The following is a 26688-nucleotide window of genomic DNA, read 5'->3' as shown; positions in this document are numbered from 1 at the left end:
GTAATGTGAACTTGGAGATGCTGGGCTCCCCACTCGCAGAGGTCATCTGACTGTGTACTCAGACACAGGGCACGCGGGCTGGGTCCCTCTGGGACCATCGTCTGCATTATTCTTGACTCCCTGGTGTCACCTCAGTGACCGAGTCTAAGAGGATGGCTGATTCCTGGCCACCACAGTTTCCTTGAGTGGGGACCAGAGGATGAGCAGCAGGCAGAGCTGAGGGCGGGATCCCTGGCTCTGGAGGGCAGGAAGGTGGCGGTGCCCTCCATGCTCTGGGTCGGGGAGAGCAGTAGAGTCTGGAGGAGGAATCTGTTAACATGAGGTGGGGATGGGGGCCCATAGACGTTCAGGTACCTGATGGCCCCTTAGGGCTTCCCTGATAGCTTAGTTGGTAAAGAATCTGCCTGCAATGCAGGAGACCCCGGTTTGATTCCTGGGTCAGGGAGATCCACTGGAGAAGGGATAGGCTACCCACTCCAGTATTCTTGGGCTTCCCTTGTGACTCAGCTGGTAAAGAATCTGCTTGCAATGCTGAAGATCTGGGTTTGATCCCTAGGGTGGGAAAATCTCTTGCAGAAGGGGAAAGGCTACCCACTCCAGTATTCTTTGGCTTCCCCTGTGGCTCAGCTGGTAAAGAACCTGCCTGCAATGCAGGAGACCTGCAATGCGATGGTCCCTTGTCTCTAGACTTCCGGGCTCCTCCCCGTCTTTCCCCCTCCCCTCATTATTCTTAGTGTTACCGAACATCTCCTGCTTGCATTAAGCTCCACATGCTTCACCTCCCCCGGTCCCTCTCCTACTCGGGCATCTTCAGTGGCTTCCCAGTGCTGGCAGCTGAAAGCTTTAACTCTTCTGCTGGGTGTTCAGAGTCTCCCGTCATCCAGCCCGGAGGGAGTTCAGAGTCTCCCATCATCCAGCCCGGAGGGAGACTTTTGGGCCAGTCTGCTTCCCTCATCTCCTTCTACATGCCTTTCAATGCCATCTTTTCCTTCACCCATCCTGTGTCCCAGCCGAAGGGGATTCTTTTGATGTGGAAAGCGTTCCCACCTCCATGCCTTGTTTGTGTGGTTATTTACTCCTGAAATGCCCTTTCCCCATCACCACCTTCAAAACCTGCCTATGGACCTCATAAGCTCCAGGTTCTGAGCAGAGCCCCAGAGCTTCTTGATGAAAATGACCCGTGTGCTTCCTGCCCTTCTGGGGCGCAGAGGGGGAGCTGCACAGTAGACAAACAAAAGCAATGTGTTCTTGAGGCCTGGCTCGGGTGTGCCCTCTTCCATGGAGTATGCATGGCAACCCCTCACTCCCCGCTGGCTTTCTCTGTGCTCTTACAGCCCCGGGTCCTCTGCCACAGCACGGGCCTCATCTGGCCATGGGGACAGTGTGGCTTGCTGGGAAGGCAGGTATTGCAGGCAGGCCGACCTGGTATCAGTCCTGACACTGTTACTCGATAGATGTGCCATCTTGGATCTCACTGCCTGAGCTCCTGTAAGATGGGGATGCTAAGGACCTACTTCAGGGGGATCGTGAAGAAGGGAGGGTGTCATTCGAGGCGGGTGCCTGGAGTTGTTGGGGGAGGCATGTGCAGTAGGTGTCAGCAAGAACTTCTCTGGAAGCAACCCAAGTGTCCACTGATGGATGGACGGGTAAACACAATGTGGTCTAGTCATACGATGGAGTAGTATTCAGCCTCAAAGAAGAATGCGACTCTGATACATGCTGCGACGTGAAGAAGTCTTGAAAGCATTATGCAGAGTATGTTAGTTTGTTGGGTCTGGCATAACAAAATATCACACACTCAGTGGTTTGTTTATTTATTTGGCTGCCCTGGGTCTTAGTTGCGACACATAAGATTTTCAATCTTGTTGCAGCACGCAGCATGCCAGCTCTTAGCTGTGGCACGTAGCATCTAATTCCCTGACCAGGAATCTTACCCAGGCCTCCTGCACTGGGAGCGTGGAGTCTTAGCCACCGGACCACCAGGGAAGACCCACAAACTCAGTGGTTTAAACAACAGAAATTTATTTTCTCACAGTCTGTAGGCTGGAGGTCACGATCAAGGTGCCGGCAGGTATGGTTTCCACTGCGGCCCTCCTTGGCTTGTCGATGGCCACTTTCTCCTTGTGTCTTCACGTGGCCCACCCTTGGTGCGTGTACCCCTAGTGACTCTCTGCGGGTCTTAATCTTTTCTTGTAAGGACACCAGTCATATTGGATTAGGGCCCACCTTAATGGCCACACTTTAACTTAATCACCCCTGGGGCTTCCCAGGTGGCTCAGATGGTAAAGAGCCTGCCTGCAACATGGGAGATGTGGGTCTGATCCCTGGATCAGCACGATTCCCTGGAGAAAGGAATGGCTACCCACTCCGGTGTTCTTGCCTAGAGATCCCCATGGACAGAGGAGCCGGGCAGGCTACAGTCCATGGGGTTGCAAAGAGTCAGACACGACTGAGCGACTAATACGCACATTTAAAGGCCCCGTCTCTACATACAGGCATATTGTGAGGTACCGGGGGTTTGGACTTCAACCTAAGAATCTGGAGAGATACTTCAGCTTATACACGTAGCGAAATAATTCAGACAAAAAGACAAATACTGTATGATTCCTCTTATATGAAGTACCTAGAATAAGCAAGTTCATAGAGACAGAAAGCAGATGAGAGGTTACTGGGACCGGGGTTGGGGGAGGGGAGTGGGGAATTATTGTTTGATGGGTGTCGGGTTTTTCTGTTTGGAAAAATGAAAATGCTCTGGAAATGGATAGTGGAGATGATTATACAGCATTGTTAATATACAATGCCACTGATTTACACTTACAATAGTTAAAATGGTAAGTTTTATGTTATGTGCATTTTACCGTAATTAAAGCGGGGTGGGGGGAGGCTAGCCAGATATGGGGGGGATCTCTTTTCTGCTCAGGATTATATAAAATGCTGAATTCCCAGACTCAAGTGGTTCTAGTTTGGCTGGGCTGTCCTCCAGCCCTGGGGACCAGGTGGACGTGGGTGTGGGGACCCGTGGAAGGCTGGGATGTCATGTAACCAATCCTGAGACTTGAGGATGGGAGTGTCACCCAGTTGGGGATGAGGTCCTGCCACTCATCAGGTAGTGAGGTGATGGGGGCAGTGGGAGACAGATGCCTGGGTTTTCACCTACAGCTCTCCCCTTAGAGCTGGTTGACTCTGTTATGATCTCTTCAAGCCTCAGTTTCTTCATCTGTAAAATGGGAGCAGAAATACCGACTCTGCAGGATTGGAGGGTCTCAGAGACGACACTAGCATATGGTAGAATTAGCTCCCTTGAGTAGGTGCCTAACAGATGGCAGTGATTCTACCGCTGGTAGTGGTGACTGGTGCCTCCTGTCCTTGGGCCTTGAGTCGCTTTAATCTTTCCACAAATCTTTCGTGTGCACCTACTGTGTGCTGGGACTAGCATGATGAACAAGGCATGCTCCTTTCCTTTAGGGCACTTGATTTCTCTAGTGAGTAACAGATTATAGGCAAGGAAATAAACACATCTATAATTATACAGTGTATTTAGGACTGTGAAGGAGAGATAGGAATTCAGGAGAGAGAATAGCTATGTGTGTGTGTGTGTGTAACTTAAGGGAGTCAGGGAGGGCTTCTCTCTAGGGTGGTAGCATTTAAGCCAAAGCCAGAAGAATAGGAAGGACCCAGTGGTGCAGACAGCTGGGCTAAGAACATCTGGGCAAGGAAGCGGCGTACTCAGAGGCCCTGAGGAGGAACAGAGCTAGGTGTGTCCCGAGGACTGAGAGGAGCCCACCCCTTGGGTGTGGCTTTGGGTCCTAGACAAGGTGAATGGATACAGACTGACAGTGGGGAACAGGCCAGGGGGCGGGTGGTGCAGGGAGCCCCCGACTGGGCTGCCTGCTCTCAGGACTCTCCTGTCCTGGGGGAGTCTCCAAGGCTGTGTCCTGTTGTTGGCACTGTTCCCGGGGACCTTTAAAGTTCAGAAAATATTAGTGGGTGGAGGGCTGATGAATGCCAGGCTTTGGCCCCAGTGCCACGCTATGGAGCCTGGTAACGCTCACATCCTGGCAGCATTCCTGTCTTTCTACCTCCAGAGTTGCATTGTTCTGCTGTAGTGGCCTTGGGCAAGTCATTACCCTTGCTGTGCCTTAGTTTCTTCATCTGTGAAATGGGGATAAAACAGTATAACTCATGCATTTTTTTCCCTGTGAACTTTAAAGAAACTTTTTAAAATTGGAGGATAGTTACTTTGCAATATTGTATTGGCTTCTGCCATACAGCACTGTGAATCAGCCACAAGTACACATATGTCCTTTCCCTCCTGACGCTCCCACCCCATCCCGCCCCTCTAGGTCATGACAGAGCACAGGTTGGGCTCTCTGTGCCCATATAGCAGCTTCCCACTGGCTATCTATTTTACACAGGATAGTATATATATGTCAACGCTACTGTCTCAATTCGTCCCACCATCTCCTTCCCTACCTATGTCCAAAGTCTGCATTTTTATTAGAATCAAATGAGTCCAGGGAAGGGGCTTAGGGCAGTAACAGACACATAGGCACATCCCATAAGCTTTCTGTTCCTGCTGTCGTTGTGTAGGGCTCTGGGGAAATTCGTCTTTACAGGAGAGTCAGCATGGCAGAGAGGGCCGGGGCACATCCCTGTCCACAGCCAGACTGCTGGGGTTGCGTCCTGCTTTCTCTGCCCGACACTTGATTGACCTCTGTACCTTGGTCTTCTCATCCACAAAATGGGATGCTCAGGGTTGTGGGAACGGAGTGAATTAATTGACGCCAGGGACAAAGCAGAGTGCCTGGTGGGTAGCAAGTCTGATGGGAGTATTTGCCGCTGCTGCTGCTGCTTTTAGTGTTATTACAGGTTTCAGAATGGAAAGGCTGAGCCTTAGGCCCACCGGCCCTCACCCTCTGTGTGCTGAGGATCGTAGAGGGAGACTCAGGGAGGAGGCTTACCTGAGGCTGAATTTCTGGGCCTGAGTCCTGGAATCCTGTCCTGCCAGCCCTGGGGAGACAGATGACCGGCAGCCCCCGTGTCTGCCCCCTTTGGATAGGGCGGGCTTCTAGCTGGGGTCCCCAGGGGCCACTGGGAGTGGTTGCTGCGGATACCGGGAGTGTGGGGCCACAGGGCAGGGGCCAGAGTGGCAGGGGGCTCTGGCCCTCCCTGGTAAATTCCAGGCTCCTGAGGGGGTGGCCAGGAGCCAGGGTGCCGGAGGGAAGGAGAGAGCCTTTTAAGGAAACATTTCTCTGCTTTAAAAAAAAAAAAAATAGACAAGAAACATTGAAACACACAACAAAGTTAGTGGGCTGGCTGGCGGGCAGGCCTGGAATGCGCAGCTGTGGGCAGTGGGTGGAGGAGGCCCTGGTGGGCAGCAGGCCACGAAGGGGCACCCCGGCATCAGGCCCGCAAACTGGGGGTCCACAGTGCAGATCTAAGTCCTCAGAGAGGACAAGGACAGGACCTGGGGTCAGGTTCCATGGTTCCCCACTGCGTCAGGGTGGTACTTGGAGAAGGGAATGGCAACCCACTCCAGTATTCTTGCCTGGAGAATGCCTTGGACATAAGAGCCTGGTGGGCTACAGTCCAGGGGGTTGCAAGGAGTCGGACACGATTGAGCGACTAGTACTTTAGGGTGGTCCTAGAGAAGAGGCTCTCCCTCTTGTCTCAGAGGACACCTGTCCATCCTGCCTTTGCCTCAGTATGTGTCCGTAACCCCCTCATTTCCCTAACCCAAATAGAGACCAGACACGCACTCTTGGGTACTGCAGGGGAAGACAGAGGCAGTGGATGGGACTTGCCTGTGTCTGGGAGGCCGTGGCACTAGCTGGGAGCGTCCTGTCCTCTTGCAGCTGATTCCACATTTGGGTTCTCAGCCCCGTTCCGGCTCTAGCTCCGAGAGAAGCAGAAGAGCAGGGTGCTGATCTGTGGGTTGACCCACTCCCACCCAGGTCACTTTTCTGGAGAATGAGTTGGCAGGGAGCCTGCAGCGTGACTGGGTCGAGAACCCAGGGATGCCAACTCCTAGCCCCTCCACCTCTTCCAGAGCCCAGGGCACATGGTTCCACAAGTGTGGACCCCTTCTAAGCTGGCATGTCAAGCCAGGTGGTCCCTGGAGCTGGTCAGATGATAGAACAGGGTCAGCGGACAGAAGGGCTCAGCTGAGGGTGACACCCCAATGAACAACCAGCTCCAGCTGGGGCTGGGGGCTGTCACTGCTCTTCTAGGGTGGGGGGCTGGATCGCCCACTGCTGGAGGGTAGCCACCTGCTCCACGGCTTGTGTCCAGACATCCTCATGCCTGGGGCTGAGGGAGGTGGGGAGAGCTTCCCTCTCTGACCCCTCTGTGGGCCCCTGTGTGGTGTTCAGGTCAGGAATTGAAGCCAAGGTTGAGGTATGAGCTCCAAGAAAAACGTGTCCTGGCTAGAAAAAAAGGAACACACCAAGTCTCTGATAAAGGCCTCTGCTAATTGTCAGGGTAGTGGTTTGGCTGCTGGGCCCCTGGGGAGGGAGTGTTATCTCAGGGTAGGGAGCAATCCAGCCCCCTCTCTCCGCCCATCTCCCTCTGACTTGAGGCCACGGGGCCACCCCCTCCCTCATCAGAGGAGAAGATGAGGATGATGACAAAATAATAGCTCACCCTCGGAGAGTGTTTCCACCCTCAAGACCTTCCATGTGTATTAGCAGAGTGGCCAGTTTCTTTTGAAAGAGCCAACAGGCCCTCCTCCCCCATGCTGTTTCCCCACACGGTCTGGGAAGCTTGGCCAGCCCTCTGCAGCTCTGACCTTTGAGTGAGAGACACCTTGGCATTTGGGAGAATGGAGGAGGCGACTTTTCCTTTCCTAGAGGTCTTAAACACGGTTTAAAAAAAAACAAAAAAAACAAAAAAAAACCCCCAAATCTTACCATATTGCAGAAAATTTAGAGCATAGAGAAAAAAACAAACAAACCGTATTTCCTTACTTTGGTGCTTTGACCTCCAGTCTTTCTGCATATTTCTTTTTATAGAATTTTAAGAATGTGTCCATTTCACTTTTGCGTCTTCATCTGAGCACTGTTGCCTAGGCATTTTCTCGTGTTGCTACAGTCTTCCAATGAACTCTTCTCCTGGAGGGTGTCAGTGTTTGTGAACTGAAGGGAGGGGTGTCTAGCCCGGGCTGGTTGGGGAGCAAAATGATCTCAGGAGGCCCTGGGTTTCTATGGGGATGAAAGATGCTAACCTTGCCCTTTCTCTGTTCCTCTCACAGGTGGCTGCCCCCTGCATTCCTCCTTCCAGCCATGAACTGGTGGTGAGTGACAGTCCATTCCTGCCCCGCCAGCCCACCCTCCTCTCTTTCCTCAGCTCCTGCTGCAGCTTACTTTGTCTGCAGGCATGCTCAGTCGCTCCTTCGTGTCCGACTCTTTGCGACCCCATGGACTGTAGCCCTCCAGGCTCCTCTGTCCATGGGATTTCCCAGGCAAGAATACCGGAGTGGGTTGCCATTCCCTTCTCTAGGGGATCTTCCAGACCTAAGGATCCAACCCACGTCTCATGTGTGTCCTGCATTGTAGGCAGATTCATTACCGCTGAGCCACTGGGGAAGCCCCAAGCATCCTGGTAGCCCCCACAGGTGCTGGGCCATTAGGTAATGAGGAGGAAGGGGCTGTGTCCTGAAGCTGAAGCCCAACTAGAAGGAAATGAGTCATGAGGTCCCTTCGTGACTTCATGAGACTTGCGGCCTCTTATTTCAGTCTTGAGACTCAAGTCCTTGGAAAAGCCCATAAAAGGGCATCTCGCCTGTCTCTAGGCCTGGTCCAGGGCCTGTTGTCTTGGGGATTATGGAATGAGGGGATGGCATCTCCTCTGACCTGACTGGTCCCTGGTCAGGTCCCTTTGGCTGGAGGTGGGGAGATGGATGGCATGACCCACAGAGTTCAGGTACCTGGGAAGTTAGTCACATTCAGGTGGCCTCCTGCATCTCCAGGCTCTTTGGCTGACTCTGCTTTTCTGCCCTCTCTCCATGTCCCTCAGCCCGCACTGCCCCCTCTTTCCTCCAGTCAGGCTTCTAGAAAAGTGTGGATGGGGCAGGACTCCTGTGAGTTATGGGCTGGGGAGAGGGTCCTGCTCCAGACCCATCCCAGCTGGGCTGATTTGGAATGTTTCCCTCCCTGCTGTCTCTCTGTCTTCTTACCCTTCACAGCTCCCTCCTGCTCCCCAGCCCAGCACAGGAGGCAGGCGGGGGCCCTGGGGGCTGGAGAGGGAGGGCCCTGCCTGCACATAGGTATGTGTGTGCAGGCCTGCACCCATGTGTGTACTTGTTTGTGACTGGAGTTTGTGATGGAGGGCCCAAGTGGGCACCATCCCACTGATTGGTTTGGCGGTGCCTGTGGTGACATTGATGTGGGTGGGAGTCTCGGGGAGTAGGCAAGGGCCCAGTGGGGCCCAGGCAGTTGGAGGCGTCTGCACATGACCTGCTCAGCCTGGATGCTGGGATCTCACTCGGGTTTCCTGGTCTTTTCTCTTCTGCCACCCACATGCTGTGTGACAGTGGGCCAGTACTGCCCTCCTTCTGGGCCTCAGGTTCCCTTTTTGTCAAAGAAGGGGGCTGCACTTGATGCGGCAAAGGCCTTCTCAGTTCTGATACATATCCGCCTCCCATCCTTCCCCTCCCTATTCAGGGTCATTGGTGGAATGAAATAAAGCATGCAAAAAAAAAAAGTACGCAGAAGTGATTATGACTCGTAGATGTCTCTTGGATGCAGAGCAGAGTCCCTGCCCTCTGCCCTCCCTGTCTAGGCCCTGCCGTGACTTGCTCGGCCTGGATACTGGAACATTCCACAACCTGGCTCAGGCAGGAGTCCCTTCTGGTATCCAACTGCAGTTCCTCCAGCTGGAATGCCAGCCTGTTCCCTCTGTTCCAACCTGTGACCCCTCCTCACATAAAGAAAGCTCATAAGACTCCCAGAGGTCAGGCATTCCATGTCCTTTCCCCGTATCGGCCCCTCCTTCTTAATCTCACTGGGCTCAAATGCTTTTGGGGCTCACCTCTGCCTGGCTGTGCATCTCCAGCTGTGGAGTATTCTTTGCACAGAGCTCAGTCAAAGGTCATCTGACAACAGCAGGGCTTAGGGGCTGAATACTGTGGGGATGAGGCCAGAGTGCAGGCCTGGTTTGGAACTGCCAGAGAGAACTCTCTCTGGGATTGCGGAAGGGCAGGCAGGGAGGGGTGGAGAGGAAGGAGCCAACGTCTCAGCATTTCAACCTGACTACTACTTGGCCACTGAGAACAGAATGTTCTTGGCTGGTTGAGGATAGTTGGGGGGCTCTGGGGTCTAGGGCTGTCGAGTCAGGAGCCAGATGCTTGAACTCCAGGAGTCTCATGAGCTTTGTTTACATGAGGAGAGGTCAGGGATTGGAACAGAAGGGAATAGATAATTGCAGTTAGATACCAGAAGGGATGAGCTTACCAGGTGGCGCTAGTGATAAAGAACCCATCTGCCAGTGCAGGAGATATAAAGAGATGTGGGTTCAAACCCTGGGTTGGGAAGATCCCCTGGAGGAGGGCATGGCAACCCACTCCAGTATTCTTGCCTGGAGAATCCCATGGACAGAGGAGCCCGGCGGGCTACAGTCCACGGGGTCACAAAGAGTTGGACATGACTGAAGCTACTTGCACAGGACAGCATGGTGCCAGAAGGGACTCCTGCCTGCCAGGCTGTGGAGTTGCTCCCATCTCTAATGTGCCCGCCCTGGTCAGAGGGGCTCTGACCCTCGTAAACGTTGCATGAGCCATCTGGTGGAGGAGTGGTTGTGACAATGAAGATTTCCCCGCCTGAGTCAGGACCTGCCCGCTTCCCCCTAGGAGTGATCAAGAGTGAGGGAGTTCCCCAGGGCCTGGGTCTGTGACAGTGGACACGTTGGTTAACTTCTCTGGACCTCAGTTTCTCCTCTGCGGGTTGGGAGTTAGTAACAGTACCTACCTTATAAGGCTGTGAAGAGAATAAAAGGAGCAAATTAGCTCACTGAATCAGTCTGTATTCAAATCCTCCAATGGCTTCTCACCCCTGAGAGTAAAGGCCCAGGTTCTTCCGTTGGTCTACACAGCCCTGCAACGGTGGGCAAATTTCCTTTCTCACTGCATCTTCTAAAAGCTCCCTCTTTCTCTCAGTCTGCTGTGACCACCTGGCCTTCTTGATGGTCCTTGAACATCAGGCAGCTGCCTCAGGGCCTTTGCACTTGCTGAGCTTTTCCCAAGGATACCTGCCAGGCTGTTTCCCTCCTTGAGATCTTTACTCAAGTGTCAGATTTCCCTTCCCCCAGCAACCCACTCTCCCTTCCCTGCTTTCTTTGCCCCTCAGCATTTGTCACCATCTTACTTGCTGATCTCCTTTAAAAGCCTCCCACCAACATGGAAACATACATTACCATATGTAAAATAGACAGCCAGTGGGAATTTGCTGTATGACTCAGGGAACTCTAACGGGGCTCAGTAACAACCCAGAGGGGTGGGGTAGAGACGGAGGTGGGAAGGACGTTCAGGTGGGAGGGGACATGGGTAAACCTATGGCTGATTTATGTTGATGTTTGGTAGAAACCAACATAATACTGTAAAGCAATTATCCTTCGATTAAAAACAAATTAAAAAAAATAGCCTCCCACCACACCAGCATGTAAACACTATGATGACAAAGGGTTTCCGTCCTCTGTGTTCACTGCTGTATTCCCACTATCTGACACACAGTAGGTGCTCAATGCATGCTTATTGTGTGGCGGGAAGAAAGGCATTCAGCCAGATGCTCAGCGCAGATTAGGTGTTCGATAAACAGGACTGTTGTCCTCTGATTCTTTGCTATTGGGCTATGGGGATCTATTAGGGGGGCCGTCTCCAGCTGGAAACTCTGATATTGTCCCTGGGGAGGGAAAGTGGCCCAGGGGAAGCTGGGAGAAAGTTTTGCTTCCCCTAGAGAGCACTCAACACCTGTTTCCTCACGGCAGGCAGGCAGGCAAGGGCTTTGAGCAGGTTCAGAAGAGGGAGGAAAGGGCGGGTTGTATTTTTCCTTCCTTTTCCCTTCGATGCCTGCCCTTCAGCCTCTGCAGGGTCGGTCTCTGGGCTCCCAGACTCCTCCCTCTTGCCTCATACTGTGTGTTCGTCTTTTTGTTGAGTTTTCTCCTTCCCCAGCTCTCCCTCTGGCCTTCTCACCCATCTCACTTCTGTTCAACCCCCACCCCACCCCCCCACCCCCCGCCCCAGGATCGGGACCACTCATCCTTGGGCCCAGGAGCTCTGGCAGCCTCAGGGTCCTGCCAGCCAAACATTTTCCAGCCTGTGCCAGGCCAACCAGGGCAGAGTGGCTTAATCTTCAACCCGTATTTTCGTCTTACTCAACAGATGTTGCCCAAGGCCTTGAGGAGAAGGGTCCTAGGGTCACCTCCCTCCTGTGGGGTCCACTGCTGGGGGCAGGCTGGAGAGGGGTGAGGGTGTGCTTGTCGTGGATGCTCCTGATCCTTGGAAAGCGCTGAGGCAGGTCTTCTCAACTTTGGAAAAATAAGAGTCCAAAGGAATTTCCCGAGGGTGATGGCCAAGTGCAGTGGCCACTGAAGTGGGCCGGATCTGAGCCCTTCTACACCCAAAGCCTGGCACCCAGGAGACCTGGGTGAGGGGAGAGCTGTGTGGGCACTGCTTCTCCTCTGCAGGCCAGCCCCCAAACCAAGACTTGAAATGTCCTGCGGAACAAGTCCTGTTGAATCACAGGTGGGGTGGAGAGTGTGTGGTGGGGGATGGGATGCCAGGTTGGTTTCAGTAATCAGAGCAAGTGAAAAGCTAACCCATGTATGGAATTTCCTCTTTGCAGACCTTTGTTGTGGGAGCTTTACAAAAATAAACTCATTTATTCTTCAGCACAGTGCAGTAAAGGAGGTGCTGTGATTACCCCAATGTCTCAGATGAAGAACCTTGATAAGACCTAAGGCCGCAGAGTTGTTTGGAGGGGGCCCTGGGGTTTTACCTGGCACCAGGGTCCACACTCATAACCATGATCGTGACAAACGGGACTGGTTTATTACACAGCAGCTGCGGTTCTCAGAGCCTTTCCCCTGATGCTGGGCTCCCCAAGCCCACAGTGACTTGTGTGGAGGTCTGGACGGGCGTGGGCCCATCCTGCGGAGAGGAGCAAACTGGGGCTTAGAAAGGCCAGGTGACTGGTTCACGGTCATACAGCAGTGGGGGGTAGGCTGGATCAGGAGTGGGGTTGTGGGTTCCTAGGCCAGCTTTCCTCCCGATACCCTCTGTGATTGCTGCTGATGTCAATGCCTGCTGTTGCCAAGTGGGCTTCTCCTGGATTTCTTCTTCTAAACAGTGCTAGTCACGAGCCAGAGGGCCTGGGATTTAGGGGCCGGTCTATCCATCCATTTGTCTGCCATCCATCTTATAGCTCGCCAGGCTCCTCTGGCTATGGAATTTTCCGCGCAAAAGAGTCTTGGAGTGGGTAACCATTCCCTTCTCCAGGAGATCTTCCCAATCCAGAGACTGAACTTGAGTCTCCTACATTAGCAGGCAGATTCTTTACCACTGAGCCACCAGGGAAGCCCCATAGCCCACTCTCTATCCATCTATCTGCCCTCTGTCCTACCAGCTAACATCTCCCGAGCACCTCCCTCGTGCTGGGCACTGTTTTCATGCTGGTTCTTTTCTGCCAAGTGCCAGGGCTTCTGGAGGGCAGATGTGGATGCAGTGGGCACGGAGCCACAGCAATGAGACGGCCGCAGGACATTCAGTCAAATCCTGCTCTTTCTTAGGAGAAGAAACTGAGGCCCTGACATTGTTTTTTTTACTCTGATTCACTTAAAAAACAAAACTGTGGTAAAATATGTATGTACGCACTCAGTCTCTTTGGTTATGTCCGAATCTTTGCAACCCCATGGACTGTAGCCCTCCAGGCACCTCTGTCCATGGAACTCTCCAGGCAAGAATACTGGAGTGGGTTGCCATACCTTCCTCCAGGGGATCTTCCCGACCCAGGGATCAAACCCACGTCTCCTGTGTCTCCTGCATTGCAGGTGGAATCTTTACCGCTGAGCCACCAGGGAAACCTGTGGTAAAATACACATAACATGAAAATTATCATTTTAATCATTTTGGAGTCCACAATCAGTGTATTAAGTACATCCAATTCGTTGCACAACCATCACTACCATCCACCTCCAGAACGCTTTTCATCTTGTGAAACAAAAAGCTCTATAGCCATTAAATAAGAGCTCCATAGTCCCAGCCAGGCACCTTTCTACTTTCTGCCTCCCTGAGTCTGATGACTTAATGCACCTCATGCGTGGATTCATACAACATTTGCCCTTTGTGACGCTTCTTACCCCAGAGTACTGTCCTCAAGATTTGTCCATGCTGTGCCATGTGTCAGAACGACCTTCCTTTTTAAGGCTGAGTAATGGGGTCACAGAGTCGGACACGACCGAGCGACTGAACTGAACTGAATACTCCATTGCATGTATATTGTTGTTTGTTGTTCAGTTGCTATGTTGCGTCTGACTCTTTGCGACCCCATGGACTGCAGCACGCCAGGCTTCCCTGTGTATATACCACGTTTTACTGACTCATGTATCTGTCAATAAACACTTGGGTCATTTCCACGTTTTAGTTACTGTGAATGATGCTGCTATGAACATGGTCATGTAAATCTCTCTGCCAATCCCTGTTGCAGTTCTGTTGGGTATATACTCATGGGTGGACCTGCTGGATGACCTAGTAATTCTGCTTTTGACTTTTTTTGGAGGGACCACCATACTGTTGCCCACAGTGGCTGTATCATTTTGTATTACAACTGGTAGTGCACAAGAGGTTCTAATTCTCCACATCTTTGCAAAGCTATGGTTTTTCCTGTGGTCATGTATGGATGTGAGAGTTGGACTGTGAAGAAGGCAGAGTGCCAAAGATGCTTTTGAACTGTGGTGTTGGAGAAGACTCTTGAGAGTCCCTTGGACTGCAGGGAGATCCAACCAGTCCATTCTGAAGGAGATCAGCCCTGGGATTTCTTTGGAAGGAATGATGCTGAAGCTGAAACTCCAGTACTTTGGCCACCTCATGCGAAGAGTTGACTCATTGGAAAAGACTCTGATGCTGGGAGGGATTGAGGGCAGGAGAAGAAGGGGACGACAGAGGATGAGATGGCTAGATGGCATCACTGACTCGATGGACATGAGTCTGAGTGAACTCCAGGAGTTGGTGATGGACAGGGAGGCCTGGCGTGCTGTGATTCATGGGGTCACAAAGAGTCGGACACGACTGAGCGACTGAACTGAACTGAACTGAACTGAACTGAACTTGCCCAAATTCTTTGTTTTCTTTCTTCTCCTTCTTCTTTTTGATAGTAGGCATCCTAATGGTTGTGAGGTGGTGGTCCTGAGATTTTCAGATGACTTGCTCAGGGTGTCCCCGTGTCAGATCTAGTGTGAGGAGGCACCAGGCTGCCTCGTGGAAGAGAAGAAGGCCCCTGAGAAGGACGTGGAGCCCCCGAGCCCAATGCTGCCATCCTGCTCTCCATCAGGGAGAGTGGCCAGCGGTGGCTTTAGTTCATCTGAACTCCCAACCCCGATGCATTTCATCTCAGGGCACTGAGTGGGCCATGGAGGGCCATCTTTTGGAGATTCTGGAAAATGGAGCAAAGCCAGGAGAAATGAGCCCGAGAGAGTCCTGGTTTTCAAAGAACAGGGCAAACTCTGAGCATTGCATTCCAAAGAGGATTCGGAGAGCCATGAGTGGGGATGGAAATGAGTTTGTGTGCCCCCTCGACTGCCTGGTGTGGAGAGAGAGGGTATGGGGCCGGGGGGGCGGGGATGGGGTGGTGTGTGTCGTAGAATGGGAGTGAGACCTTCCTGAAGGACAAACTGGCTTCCTTGCCATTGCTCTCCAGAGGAGCACCTCCTAGGTGGAGGGTCTCATAAAGAACTGGAGACTTGGGTGTAGAGAAGAGTTTTCTAACACCTAAAATGGCCCGTCGGGGCTGTCTGGTGGAGTCACTGTCTGTCACTGGAACATATCACACTCACTGACACCTGTTATGGTGCAGATGGAAGGTTCTCTTGCTATAGGGGATGCTTGGGTGGAAGTCCTCAGGGCCCACTGAGGTCCCGTCCTTATATTGGGCCATGAAGGGACGTGGTCCCCAGAGGGCAAGGCATCCATGAATGTGCTAACCACATCCCCTTTGACTCCCACTGGGAGAGGCCCTAGTTGGGTGAAGGGCCTCGCCCTGTTTAGTGGGAGAGAGTGAACGCTACTGTGGAAGTGAACTCAGGGGTACTCAGGGGTTTTGACCAGAGGTAGCCTTGGGGTCCAAGGAGGCAGCCGTCACTCTGTGCTGCGCTGGGTGGGCAGGCCTGCCTCCTGTTTCAAGGCCAGGTTAAGACTTGAGCAAGTGGACAAGAAGAGGGAAGGAGAGTGGGCCTTCCACGAGGCAGCAGGGCTGAAACGGAGAGGGCTGAAACAAAAGACCAAGCTTGGGGGCCGGAGCAAATCCAGTGCCCTTGCTGGGGGGATGAGGAGCCGGGCCAGCTGTTTCACTGGCTCTGGCTGGGGTGCCGGTGGGAAGAGCCTGAGTGTGGGAAAGGAGGCGGGAACCCAGGTGGCATGGTGGTGGGCAAGTGAGGAGAGGGGAGCAGAGGATGCAGATAAGAGGAGGGGGAAGGAAGTGGAGTCCACAAGGGAAAAGGGGCCAGATAAGGGAGAGGAGTCCAGAAGCCAGGTTGGGGAACTTGAACTTGATGAGCCAAGCTCTAAGGGGCCATTGTGGGTCCTTGAGTGGGGAAGTGACCCAAAGCAGGCGTTGTGAGTGAAGTCTGCCGCCAGCTGTGGGGTGTGGCTCAGGGGTGAGGGGGCTGCCAGGAGGAGGGCTGGTAGACCAGATGAGTCTGGCACAGTCGTGGGGTGGAAGACCTGTGCCAGGGCAGCCAGGGGGTCATGGAGGAAGGGCCTGCGGATGTGCACACCCCCAGTGCCCTGACCAAGAGGGAGGAAAACAACGTCCACAGGGAGGAGAAGGTGGCAGGAGGGGGTGAGAAATATTCCAGCTAGGCTCAGGGCCAGCCCCGTGAGCGCAAGCAAGCAAGACAGGGTACGGGGGCGGGGTCCACAGTTGCCCAGCCTCAGCCACCTGGAGTTGGGACCTGGGTCCCTCAGGGTGAGTTGGAGGGACCCTGAAGACAGGTGTGAGCTTGCCTAGGCCCCTCCCTGGGGGTGCAGGGAAAAATCAGGCATCACATTCCATTTGTTCACATCCAGCCTGCTCTTTTACTCTGGTGGCCTTGGCCTGCCCAGGAGAGGCTGTGGCCTCTGCAGCAACTACACTCAAAGACTCATGGGCCCCGGGCTGATGGCGCCCTCCCCCTTAGCCCCTTGCCCTCCGTTTTGATGACCTCCTCTTGCCGGGATGCTGGGAAATAACTGGAGGTGAAGGGCTGACCGGAGCTCTAGTGGAGCTGGCCAGCCACCCTGGGAACTCTGTCCTCACTGGCCGAGAGAGATTCAGAGTGCCCCCCTGCCTGCTGCTGCTGCTGCTGCCGCCTCAAGTTTCCAGGCTACTGGTCCCCGGCTGGCTGTGGGGCCTGCAAAGTGCCCTCCCGGCCACACCCCCTCTAAGTGCCCCGTTAATGGTGCTTCCCTGCCCTTCCCTTTGGCTTTCAACCCCTTTTCTTCATCTGCTTAGGGCTCTATTTTGAGAACACACGAACCTAGAATAATGTGCTATGGGTCCTCAATTTGCCTCCCAAAAGGCAGGCAGCGCTGTCCCTGACCTCACAGTCCATCCGTGGCAGTAGATGTGATGTCATGGGGTCTTTTTGGCCTGAAAAACTATCCGGATTCCAGGGCTCCCAGGGGGCAAGAGAGGGGAGAGCTGAAGGGGTGAGAGGGGGGAGGGTGTGAGGAATTTCTGGACGGAATGTTCCTCCGGAGGCTGAGTCCGCATTCTGCCCTGCCCTTCCTCCCCCCGAGTCCAGGGCTTGGGCACCTCCCCCCACCCGCCATGGCCCTCTGCCTTTTCCTTCCTCCAGAACAGCAGCCTACAGACACATTTTTTTCCCAGCCCACCCTCCCTGCCGGCCACCGACGTGTCCTCTTGCATGAACCTCTAGGCAGTCATCCCAGCCGCAGCAGCCTCAGCAGACTGGCCCCTCCTCCGGCCCACACCATTGGGGGTGATTAAACCCACTGAGAGGACATACTTGTCTTTTTTTGGAAAAAAAAAAGAAAAAATTGAGCAAAGGATGTGCAGCTTCCCTTATCCATCCTGTGGTTCACAACCCCTCGCATTCAGGAAGTTCTCTCTGATGTCTGATCGCACTCTCTCCTACTGCAGCCCATTTCCTCCTCTTCCTCTGGAAGTGTATTGAAGAAGCCTCATCCTCCTGAGGGCCCGAGACAATTAGTTTTTAAGCCGCAGAAAGCTTGTTCCCAACAGGAGGGCAGTTGATTAAGAGTGAGAGGAACTGGATGAAGATTATGCCCAAGAGGAGACTGAGCATGAGGTGGATGTAAGGAGCCACATTAAAAAACCAGCTATCTTTATCTACTGGCTATGTGACCTTGATTGGGTGATTTAACCTCTTGGCCCCTCAGTTTTCCTCACCTGTGAAATGGGATAATGCTTACCTGGTGAACATTGGTTATGAGGACTGATAATCATGAAAGTGAAGAGCCCAGTGTTGAGCCCAGGGCATCCTTAGTACCTGCTGAGTCGTTCTTGTTACTGCAGTCACATTATGAAAAGGCACCTCCAGACCAGGACCAGGAGGGCAGGCAAGCGAGGTACCTGGGGTGCAGCACTGGAGGAGGTATTGGTCTCGGGGTTGTGCACCATGAGACTTGGCCATCAAGCAGTACCAGGTCCAAACCCTTCCACTTGCTCCTGAGCTGGAATTGAGTTGTCCTGCCTGAGGGCAGGAGGCATTCTGGAAGACCCCTGGTGGGGCAGTGATTCAGCTTTGAAAAGCCTGGGTTTGTCCTGGGATTGGGCAGAGGGTGGGGCCAAATTGGGGGGTACCCCCCTTATGTGGGTTCCATCTGCTTCATCCTTATACTGCTGAGCCTTGAAAAGTGAAAGTGAAAGTCGCTTAGTCGTGTCCGAGTTCTTTGCAACGCCATGGACTATACAGTGCATGGAATTCTCCAGGCCAGAATACTGGAGTGGGTAGCCTTTCCATTCTCCAGGGGATCTTCCCAACCCAGGGATTGAACCCAGGTCTCCTGCACTGCAGGTGCATTCTTTATCAGCTGAGCCACAAGGGACTGCTGAGCCTTAGTGGGAAGGAAAAGCAGAGTTGGCCAGCTGGCATCTGCTCACCCTGCCTGCAGGCCAGCTGGGAATTGGGGTGAGGGGCAGCAGGTGGGCTCAGCGGGGGGTTTATAAAACATGGGTGCCCACCGGAGTCCTGCCATGCATCTCACTGTGAGAGGCTGAGCAAATCATACCCGTACCTTTCTGTACCTCAGTTTCCCCATCTGTGAAATGGGGAGGGAGGAGATGGTGTCTGAGGAGTGGTGTGCAAAAATAGGGTGTGTGTGTACATGCTAAAGTTAGGGTGACAGCTGAGGCCTAGTGGGTCTCTGTCAGCCACTGAAGCTCTGATGGCCTGGGAGCTTCCTGTAGCATACCCAAGCCTCCCTGCAGGGCCTGGGACAGGGGTGGCCTGAGGGGAGACCCCTCTCCTGTTACCAGTTCCCTTGCCTTTTTCATTCCCACTAGCCCCAGAACTGGCAGTGCCTGGGAAACAGGGAAGCAGGACTTCAATCCCAGGAGGCCTGGGGTGGAGGCGAGGGGTGGAGGAGAGGGGAGGGGAGTGCACTGTGCATGCTGGACTATGTTTGCAAACACTACAGGAAAACAGTGGGTGTTGAGATTGGAAGTGTTTTTTTGGAAATTTTTAGCTCCTCAGAAAGCCTCTTCTCTAATATTGAGGGCAGGCGTTTAATGGCTGGCCCTGTGGCTGGCCTCCAGCTGGCGTGGGAAGGGATGCGGGCAGAGGGGCTGGTGCTCAGATGATTGCTGGCAGGGAGAGAAGTTGCTCTTGCCCTGCTGAGGCCTGTGGTTTCTAATATTGCCTCCCTGGTCTGCACTGTGCCAGACCCAGGAGGGGTGGGACAGGAGGGTCAAGGTGGGGCAGGGTGGGGTGGGGTGGAGATGATGAACAACAGCTCACATTTATGGAGAGCTTCCTAAGGGCCCGGCCCTGTTCTGAGTGCTTTTTGTGCTTCATCTCATTTGCATCTCACAGAATAGGACCGTGCAGTCCTGCCGGAGAGCAGCGAGGACACGATGACCTGCCTGAGGTCGTGGTTAGTAGCAGAGAGTCAGGACGGGGCCTGGCCGGCTGTTGCCAGTGCTGCCAGTCTAGATTAGTTGTTTTCATAGTGTCATCCCCGGACCTGGAAACCTGTTAGAAATGCACATTTTTGGGTCCTTCCCTGGTCTGTGGGTTCTGACCTCTGGGGAGGGCTCAGAGGCCTGCCTGTGTGTCAGCAGCCCTCCGGGTGATTGGCAGGCATACTCCAGTTTGAGACCCCCAGCTCTCACTCTGCCCCACCCTCTTGGGAGGCTTTCCCCAGAGCAGGACGAGGGGCTCTTCGGGGCCTGTAACGGATCTGAGGCAGGTGTTCTGTCTCCAGCTTCTTCATCCCACCCCGTTTCTGTCCTTTCTCCCTGTCAGGGAGGCTGATTGTACAGACTGTGAAGAGTGAGGGCACTGAAGCTGGGAGATCTGGGTCCAGACTCAGTTGTGCTGTGTAGACTCTGCATGCAGAAGGTCCCTGTGAACGGCTCTCTAGGCCTTCTCCTCCCTCCAGGAGGCCAGAGCCACCCAGGGTGGAGGCACTCAGGCGTCCTGTGCAGCCCGTGGTCTCCACGTGAGCATCCCAGAGCTGTGGACCAGAAGAGATGGGCAGGGGATCCGAGGGCGGAGCAGCCTGGCCCTGCCTCTGAGGACTCTGCTGGGTGGGGCTGGCTGGTGGTGGGAGGCTGAGGGGGACCCTGGTCCCGATTGTCAGGCAGCTCCTAGAGCTCAGTCTAGGGCAGGGATCCCTGGGGATTTCTTGTGGGCTCGTTTGCCTCCTGCCCCATGGCCTGTGGCTCAGGAGTTGGGGCTCTGGGGGAGGGTTAGGGCTGGGCTGAGTGGGGACAGAATGTGGCATCTTTATTGCTCTGTAGAGTCATCTTCAGACTCCAGGTGGGTCGACCAAGGAGGCTGGGAGGGGCTGGGAGTCGGACCTCCCCAGCTCCGACTCCGTTCCTGGACCCTGTGCTCCCTCAACCGTCCCAAGCTGCCTTGACCCTGAACTACACAGGAGGTTTTATTCACCTGGAAAGAAGTTTTGGCCTCAGCCTCCTGTCTCGTGTGTGTGTGTGTGTGTGTGTGTGTGTGTGTTAGTTGCTCAGTTGTCTGACTCTTTGCTACCCCATGGACTGCAGCCCGCCAGGCTCCTCTGTCCATGGCATACTCTGTCTCTAGAACAGTAGGGTAGAGTTTGTGCGTTTTTAGAAAGAGCACTACTGCCTTTAGCTCAGCCTGCTTCCTTCCTGCAAGCCTGAAAGTGTGTTAGTTGCTCAGTCATATCCGACTCTTTGCAACCCCATGGACTTCAGCCCGCCAGGCTCCTTTGTCCATGGCATATTCCAGGCAAGAAAATGGAGTGGGTTGCTGTTTCCTTCTCCAGGGGATCTTCCCAACCCAGAGATCAAACCCAGGTCTCTTGAATTGCAGGCAGATTCTTTACTGTCTGAGCCACCAGGGAAGCCCTGCTCCATGCCTATCTTGGTCCAGTTCTCTCCCAGATGTCAGAACCGTACAGAAGTCATTCTGTTCATTCCCCTGTCTTCAGACATGCACAGTGCATCCTCAGGTCCTGGGGATAGGGTTTGGGCCCATGTGTCCTATTCTGAGATCCATTATCTATATCTGGTCTATGGTCATCTCAGTGAAGATTTGTTTCCATGACCTTGACTCATGCCCACTTGCAAGATTCAAGCTCCCCTCTAACCACATCACTGAGCTGGAAACAGCCCTGGAGACTGGTCAGGAGGTGGCCCTGGAACGGGAAGCTTTTCTCTTGTGATGAGGGAGTCTGAGGAGCCCATGTTTCAGGATGCCTTTAGTGGGAAGCACTTCTGTTGGTCTGGGTGAAGGAAGGATGACACCGGGGTGAGGGACAGGATCAGTCCTCAGGTGTTGAGTGACTGCCCACTACACATCAACCACAGTCTCCAGCATGAGGGATGTGGCAACGGAGTTGGTTAAAGAAAAGCTGCTTTGAATCTGTTTTGGAGAAAAGTGGGATAACAATCACAAATAAAACAATAGTTGGAATGAGACCTATTCCCACAATGAGATTATTCATGCACCGAGGACCAGATAAATAGCTCAGACAGTAAGGTTTACTGGAGTTCAGAGGTGGGAGACAGCCCCCCTTGCTGGGGTGTTCAGAGAGGGCTTCTTTGAAAGGAGAGCTTGTAGGAAAAGGGTAGAAGCCATTCCACAAACCAAGTCCTGGATGTGGGATGGAGCAGAGCTTTGGGGCATGGAGATTGACGTCTGCAAGGCGGGGGGCAGGGCCTGTGTGGAGTGGTCCTTGAAAGCCCACTGAAGTGTGGAACATCGTGTCTGGGACCACTGCAGTTTCACACAGCTTGAGGTGTAGAGACCCAAGATGGGGTTCCAACCCTTTTGTTCCCATTAGTAGTCAGTGGCATTGGTCCATTCATCTGATTTCTTCTTATTGGTAAAGTAAGGCTCAAAGATGGTAAGGGTCCCTGCCTCACTGGGTTCTTATGAATAGACGAAGCGTCTGGTGTAGGTACACATGCCTGGCAGGTAGGAACAGGAGTTGCTTACTTGCTCCTTGTTGCCTTTTGAGGGATCGGACTTCGGGTCCCTCTTGAGGTGTGTTGAGCTGGGTGGTTCTAGGACCAATAGGATTGTCTTCCACTTTCCAAGTTCTGCCCTCAAGCCTGGGGTCAGCACATTATGTCTGAGTCTTGGGTTGGCGCCATCCAAGCTGTCTCCAGAGGCGTCCTGCCCACCATGGCCTCCAGCCCCGGGGGAGAGAGCCAGCCTGGGGCTGTTTGCCCTGAGGACTCACGCTGTGCTCTCCCTCTGTTCACAGCCCATCAACACTGAGACTGCCCCGAAGAATGTAGTGGACACGGTAAGTGATGGCAGGTGGGGTGGGGGACAGGGAGCAGCTTGGGGAGGCCGGGAAAGCAGAAGGAAGATGGGGGGGGGGGGGACAGTGAACAGATGTGTTTGAGGACACCCTTCTGGAGTAGATTTGTGGAACTTGGGGAAGGGTGGGGACCTTGTGACATGGAGAGCTGGACATCAGCCCATCCCCCTGTGTGTTGGGAAATGATTGCTGGGGAACGAGGCAGGCAGGGAGGGAGAGGCCAGTGCTAAAATGTGGTCTTCTTTATTAAATATGTAGCATGTGAGAGAGCCAGGAAGATCTTTCCAAACATCTTTCTGCCTTAGCAGAAGGACAGATGGTTTCCTCAAGGCTGCATGGAGGAGGAAGGGAAGGAAGTGGGTGGATTGTGCAGTGGGGAAACCAAGGCTGGCAGCTAGCTGATGGGCTTGGAGGACTTGGGTTCATATCCCAACTCGGCCAAGGTTCTATCTGTGAGACTGTAGCATGTCTCGAGCTTGTCTGTGCCTCAGTTTTCTCATCTGCAAAATGGGAATAATGATATCTCCCCAGGAGAGACACACATGAGTGGGTGCAGTTGGCTCCGAGGGGCCTTTAGTGGACAGAGATGCTGCACAAACAAGCAAGCCCCCTACCAGGCCCCCACCCCCACCACTGCCACACCTGGCAGTGAAAGACCTGGGGCTTTTTGATGACTTTCCTCGACTCCCCTCTCTGACTGCCTTTTCTTTGTCTCCAGGGAGAAGCAGCCTTTCGGGGTGGAAACACACGGAAAAGCCTTGAGGAAGATGTAAGTATGGGGAAGGGGAGGAAGAGGAAGACGTGGTGGTTCCCTGGTGAGTGGGGATGCAGGGAGGTGGATGACGACTCACACCTGTCTTGTTTGGTGGGGCATCCCTCACAATCTCCTGTCTAGAAGGGCAGGCAGGGTTACTCAGTTCAATTCCAGACTGCAAGAAAGAAAGAAAGTAAGAAAGTGAGGTTGCTCAGTTGTGTTTGACTCTTTGCAACCCCATAGACTGTAGCCTGCTAGGCTCCTCCATCCATGGGACTTTCCAGACATAAATACTGGAGTGGGTTGCCATTTCCTTCTCCAGGAGATCTTCCCGACCCAGGGATTGAACCCTGGTCTCCCGCACTGCAGGCAGACTCTTTACCATCTGAGCCACCGGGGGGAAGGGGTGAGCGGGCCCATGACCTAGGCTCAGTCTTGGGCCTCAGTCTTGCCTCCATCCAGCTCAGCTGGATTCAGGGCTCATCTGCCCATCGCTTAAGCAGAGCTCAGTACTTCAGGGTGGGGAGGGAGAGTGTGCAAGGGCTGGCGGGGTTGTGAGCAGTCACTAAAGTAAGGGCCAGGGGAATGGGTGACACTACAGCAAGAGGGACTAAGGGCAGAGATGAAGGGGGACTAAGGGCAGAGATGAAGGGGGACTAAGGGCAGAGATGAAGGGGGACTAAGGGCAGAGATGAAGGGGGACTAAGGGCAGAGATGAAGGGGGACTAAGGGCAGAGATGAAGAGGGACTCCTGGGCTCTTGGGGATCATAGGCTCTGCTTCTTTGGACAGAAGAGGCTTGGGAAATGGCTAAATGTCACTGATTCAGGAGGAAGCTGAAAGATGGGGCTGGTTCACCTCGCAGGCTTCTCCTGCCGTGTGGTTTTTTGGTGGAGGGTGACAGGCAAACTCCTTAAGTGGAAGGACCTCAGGTAATGAAGGAAGGGCTCCCCGGATCCCCTGCTTTGAGCCCAACTCGTGCCTGGGCTTGTCCTCACACCCCAGGGGCAGATGCCCAGTGAAGTCGGACCTTCCCTTTCTTCCCCGGCCTTCTCTGACAATTCACCCCTCAGCAGGCCTCTCCATCCTCTCCCGCCCTGATCTGCAGAGGAACTGGGAGTGGTTTTGGCGGTTGGCACAGGGGGAGCTGTTGATGGCATGGGGCCGTATCATCTGACAGCTGCCTGACCCACGGCAGGGAGGGCCTGGAGGGAAGCGCTAGGCTCCTGCAGGCAGTGCCGTCAGTGGAGAGCCCACTGCCACTCCACACTGCCCAGCCCCGCAAGGCGGAGGTGTCCCCAGGGCCAGACAGGGGCTGGCCAGGAGGAGGAACATGCCTCTCAAATTAGTGGAAAAGGTATGCACGGGTCCTGTGGGTGCGGAGTACACATGCTCAGAGGGACCCTTGTCCACATTTGTGATGTTTCTGGGGCTGGGGTGCAGGGGAGGAGGTAATGTTTCGTGTAGCTACTACTAACGATTAACTAGCTTAATGGACACAAAGTGAATTCTATAATTCACGAGGTGAATTCACAGAGTGAATACTATAGCTCAATACATGTTAGCCATTCTTATTACTGTTATTTTGGCTAAGGGCCAGAAGCTGGCCTGGGTATTTTTGATCCCCGTGACATCCCACTATGGCAGATGCTGTGAACCCATTTTATAGATGAGGAAACAGAGGCTTGGAGGAGCTCACAGATGCAATGAATATCTGTTTTCTCCATTCCGTCCTGGGACCGCTGCCTGAATATGGTGTTTCCAGGACTCCTGACTCTTGGCCAGGGGACAGGGTGATGTTGTGTGAACCAAGCCTTTTAGCCAATGGTCTGGATGTTCTTATAAGTCGAGTCCTAGGGCAGCTGCTCCCCACAGCCCCATCCCAGGCCAGATAGATCCAACAAGGTAAAGGTGCAGTGGGAGAGAGTGAAGTTAGACATCATGAAGAACTTTTTGACATGAGGGGGTGTCGGACCTTGGTCCTGGGGAAGAAAGAGGTTGCCGCTTAGCTGGGATTAGAAGATTTTTAGGGGAAAATCTGTTGATCGGGGATGAAAGTATGTGTGTCTGCGCATGCCAGGGGTGGGTAGGAGTGGTGTCTTGCCTTGATATGGGAGGAGGGACGTGATGAGTCTCGGTCTGCTTAGTCTAGTTAAAGGAGTTCATGAAAGGCTGAGCAAGTGAGCGGATTATAGCGTGACGTGTGTACTGCGAAGGAAGAGAGAAAACCTAGTTTTTGAGGTTCCCAGAAACCTGTCCCGGGTTGAGTGACCTCAGGGTCCCCTGCCCAACCACTGAGCTCTCTTGCCCTCTGCTCGGGTGAGGAGACCGTTTCTGGAGCGGCATGGCTGCTGCTCTGGGGCTTGCTGCTGTGATAATGTGCCTGTTTGTTGAGTTGTTTTCCTGTCTCTGGCCAGCGGCCCAGGACTCACAGGGCAGGAATGGCTGTTTTCCTCCAGCGAGGCTAGTGTGTTGCAGGGTTTGTGGATGGTGTGCTGTGTCGCACTTTGTTTTGGAAAAATCCAGGCGGGTGGGCAGGAAGGAGAGAGGAAGGGGTGTGGCTGGAGGGGCTGGTGCAGAGGGGAGGGGGTGACCGCAGCCCCCAGAGGAGATGTCGGGGTGGGGAAGGGCCCCTGACGTAGATTGGTCACCAGTCTCCGGCTGCCTGACATGGCTGCTGCTTACAGACCCTCCTCCCAGCTGTGCCCCCTGGGGACCTGGGCTCCGGAAACAGCTTTCCCTTTGGTCCAGTGCTGTTGTGTTTGGTCTGTGGACCTCAAAAGAAGGCAGGACTCTTCCCACACAGTCCTTGCTCTAAACCAACCCCGCCCAGATCCTGGGGTTCCCACTGTTGCTGCATGGTGGGGAAGAAGAAGGCGGAAAACGGGGCTGAGGGTCACAGATCTTGAGTTGCCCCGGAGCGTCTGAGCGGTGGTCAGCAGCCCCCACCGGCATTGAGGACCAAGGTCAACGATGTTGGTGGAATCTGCAACAGGAAGGGTGAGGGTTAGATACCAGGAGGAACTGGCTGATAGGAAGAGACATAGACACGGTTTGGGGGAGGGTGTGGAATTTCCTTTTACAGTGTCCTTTAAGCAAAGAAGCGACTGGGTTTTGGTGATGATGGTAGGGGAGAGATCTTGGTGCCTACGGGAGCTGGATCAGAAGTTCTGTTATGGATCTGTGTCTTGGGAGGCGCAGGGAAGAAGTTCAGAGCTGTGGATAGATGGCTTTGAGAGCCCCAGAGAGGAAAGGAATGGAATTACAGGCAGACCGAGAGCTTATTTTTCTCTTCAAGTATTCTTTTTTTTTTTTTTTTTAACGTATTTATCTATTTGACTGCATCAGGCCTTAGGTGCGGCACGCAGGCTCTCTGTGGCTGTGCCTGGGCTTCTCCCTAGTTATAAGCGTGTAAGCTTTGTCCTGCAGCATGTGGGATCTTAGTTCCCCAACCAGGGATCAAGCTCATGTCCCCTGCAATGGAAGGGGAATTCTTAATCCCTGGACCAGGAAAGTCCCTAGAGAACTCTTTGTAAAATCCTTGGGTAGTTTTCCCCAGAGGCTCTGAGTGGAACAGGTAAATCACACCAGACTCTGTTGTACCCATTTTACAGAGCGGTCAGTGAGGCCAGATGGCTGCTTCTCACATGGGCTTCGTAGGTGAGAATCATCTTTCACAGAATGGAAGCTTTCTGAGGTTGGGGGCCTTATGCCCAGCTGGTGGCCCTCAGCAA

At 53.7% G+C, this 26688-nt stretch overlaps 1 protein-coding gene across 3 annotated transcripts in view; it reads left to right on the top strand.

Annotated features, from left to right (window-relative positions):
- TNS1 (tensin 1) overlaps positions 1–26688 on the top strand; it is a 214268-nt gene that overhangs the window by 84887 nt on the left and 102693 nt on the right. For all 3 annotated transcript variants that reach the window (XM_052655179.1, XM_052655187.1, XM_052655196.1), the window contains 3 exons: positions 7250–7291; positions 22142–22183; positions 22920–22970. In XM_052655179.1, the coding sequence (XP_052511139.1) occupies positions 7250–7291; positions 22142–22183; positions 22920–22970 (135 nt within the window). The remainder of the gene's footprint in view (positions 1–7249; positions 7292–22141; positions 22184–22919; positions 22971–26688) is intronic.

The sequence above is a fragment of the Budorcas taxicolor genome, chromosome 2 (genome assembly GCF_023091745.1).
Source record: "Budorcas taxicolor isolate Tak-1 chromosome 2, Takin1.1, whole genome shotgun sequence".
NCBI classification, from domain to species: domain Eukaryota; kingdom Metazoa; phylum Chordata; class Mammalia; order Artiodactyla; family Bovidae; genus Budorcas; species Budorcas taxicolor.
This window is presented reverse-complemented; position numbering and strand designations above follow the sequence as displayed.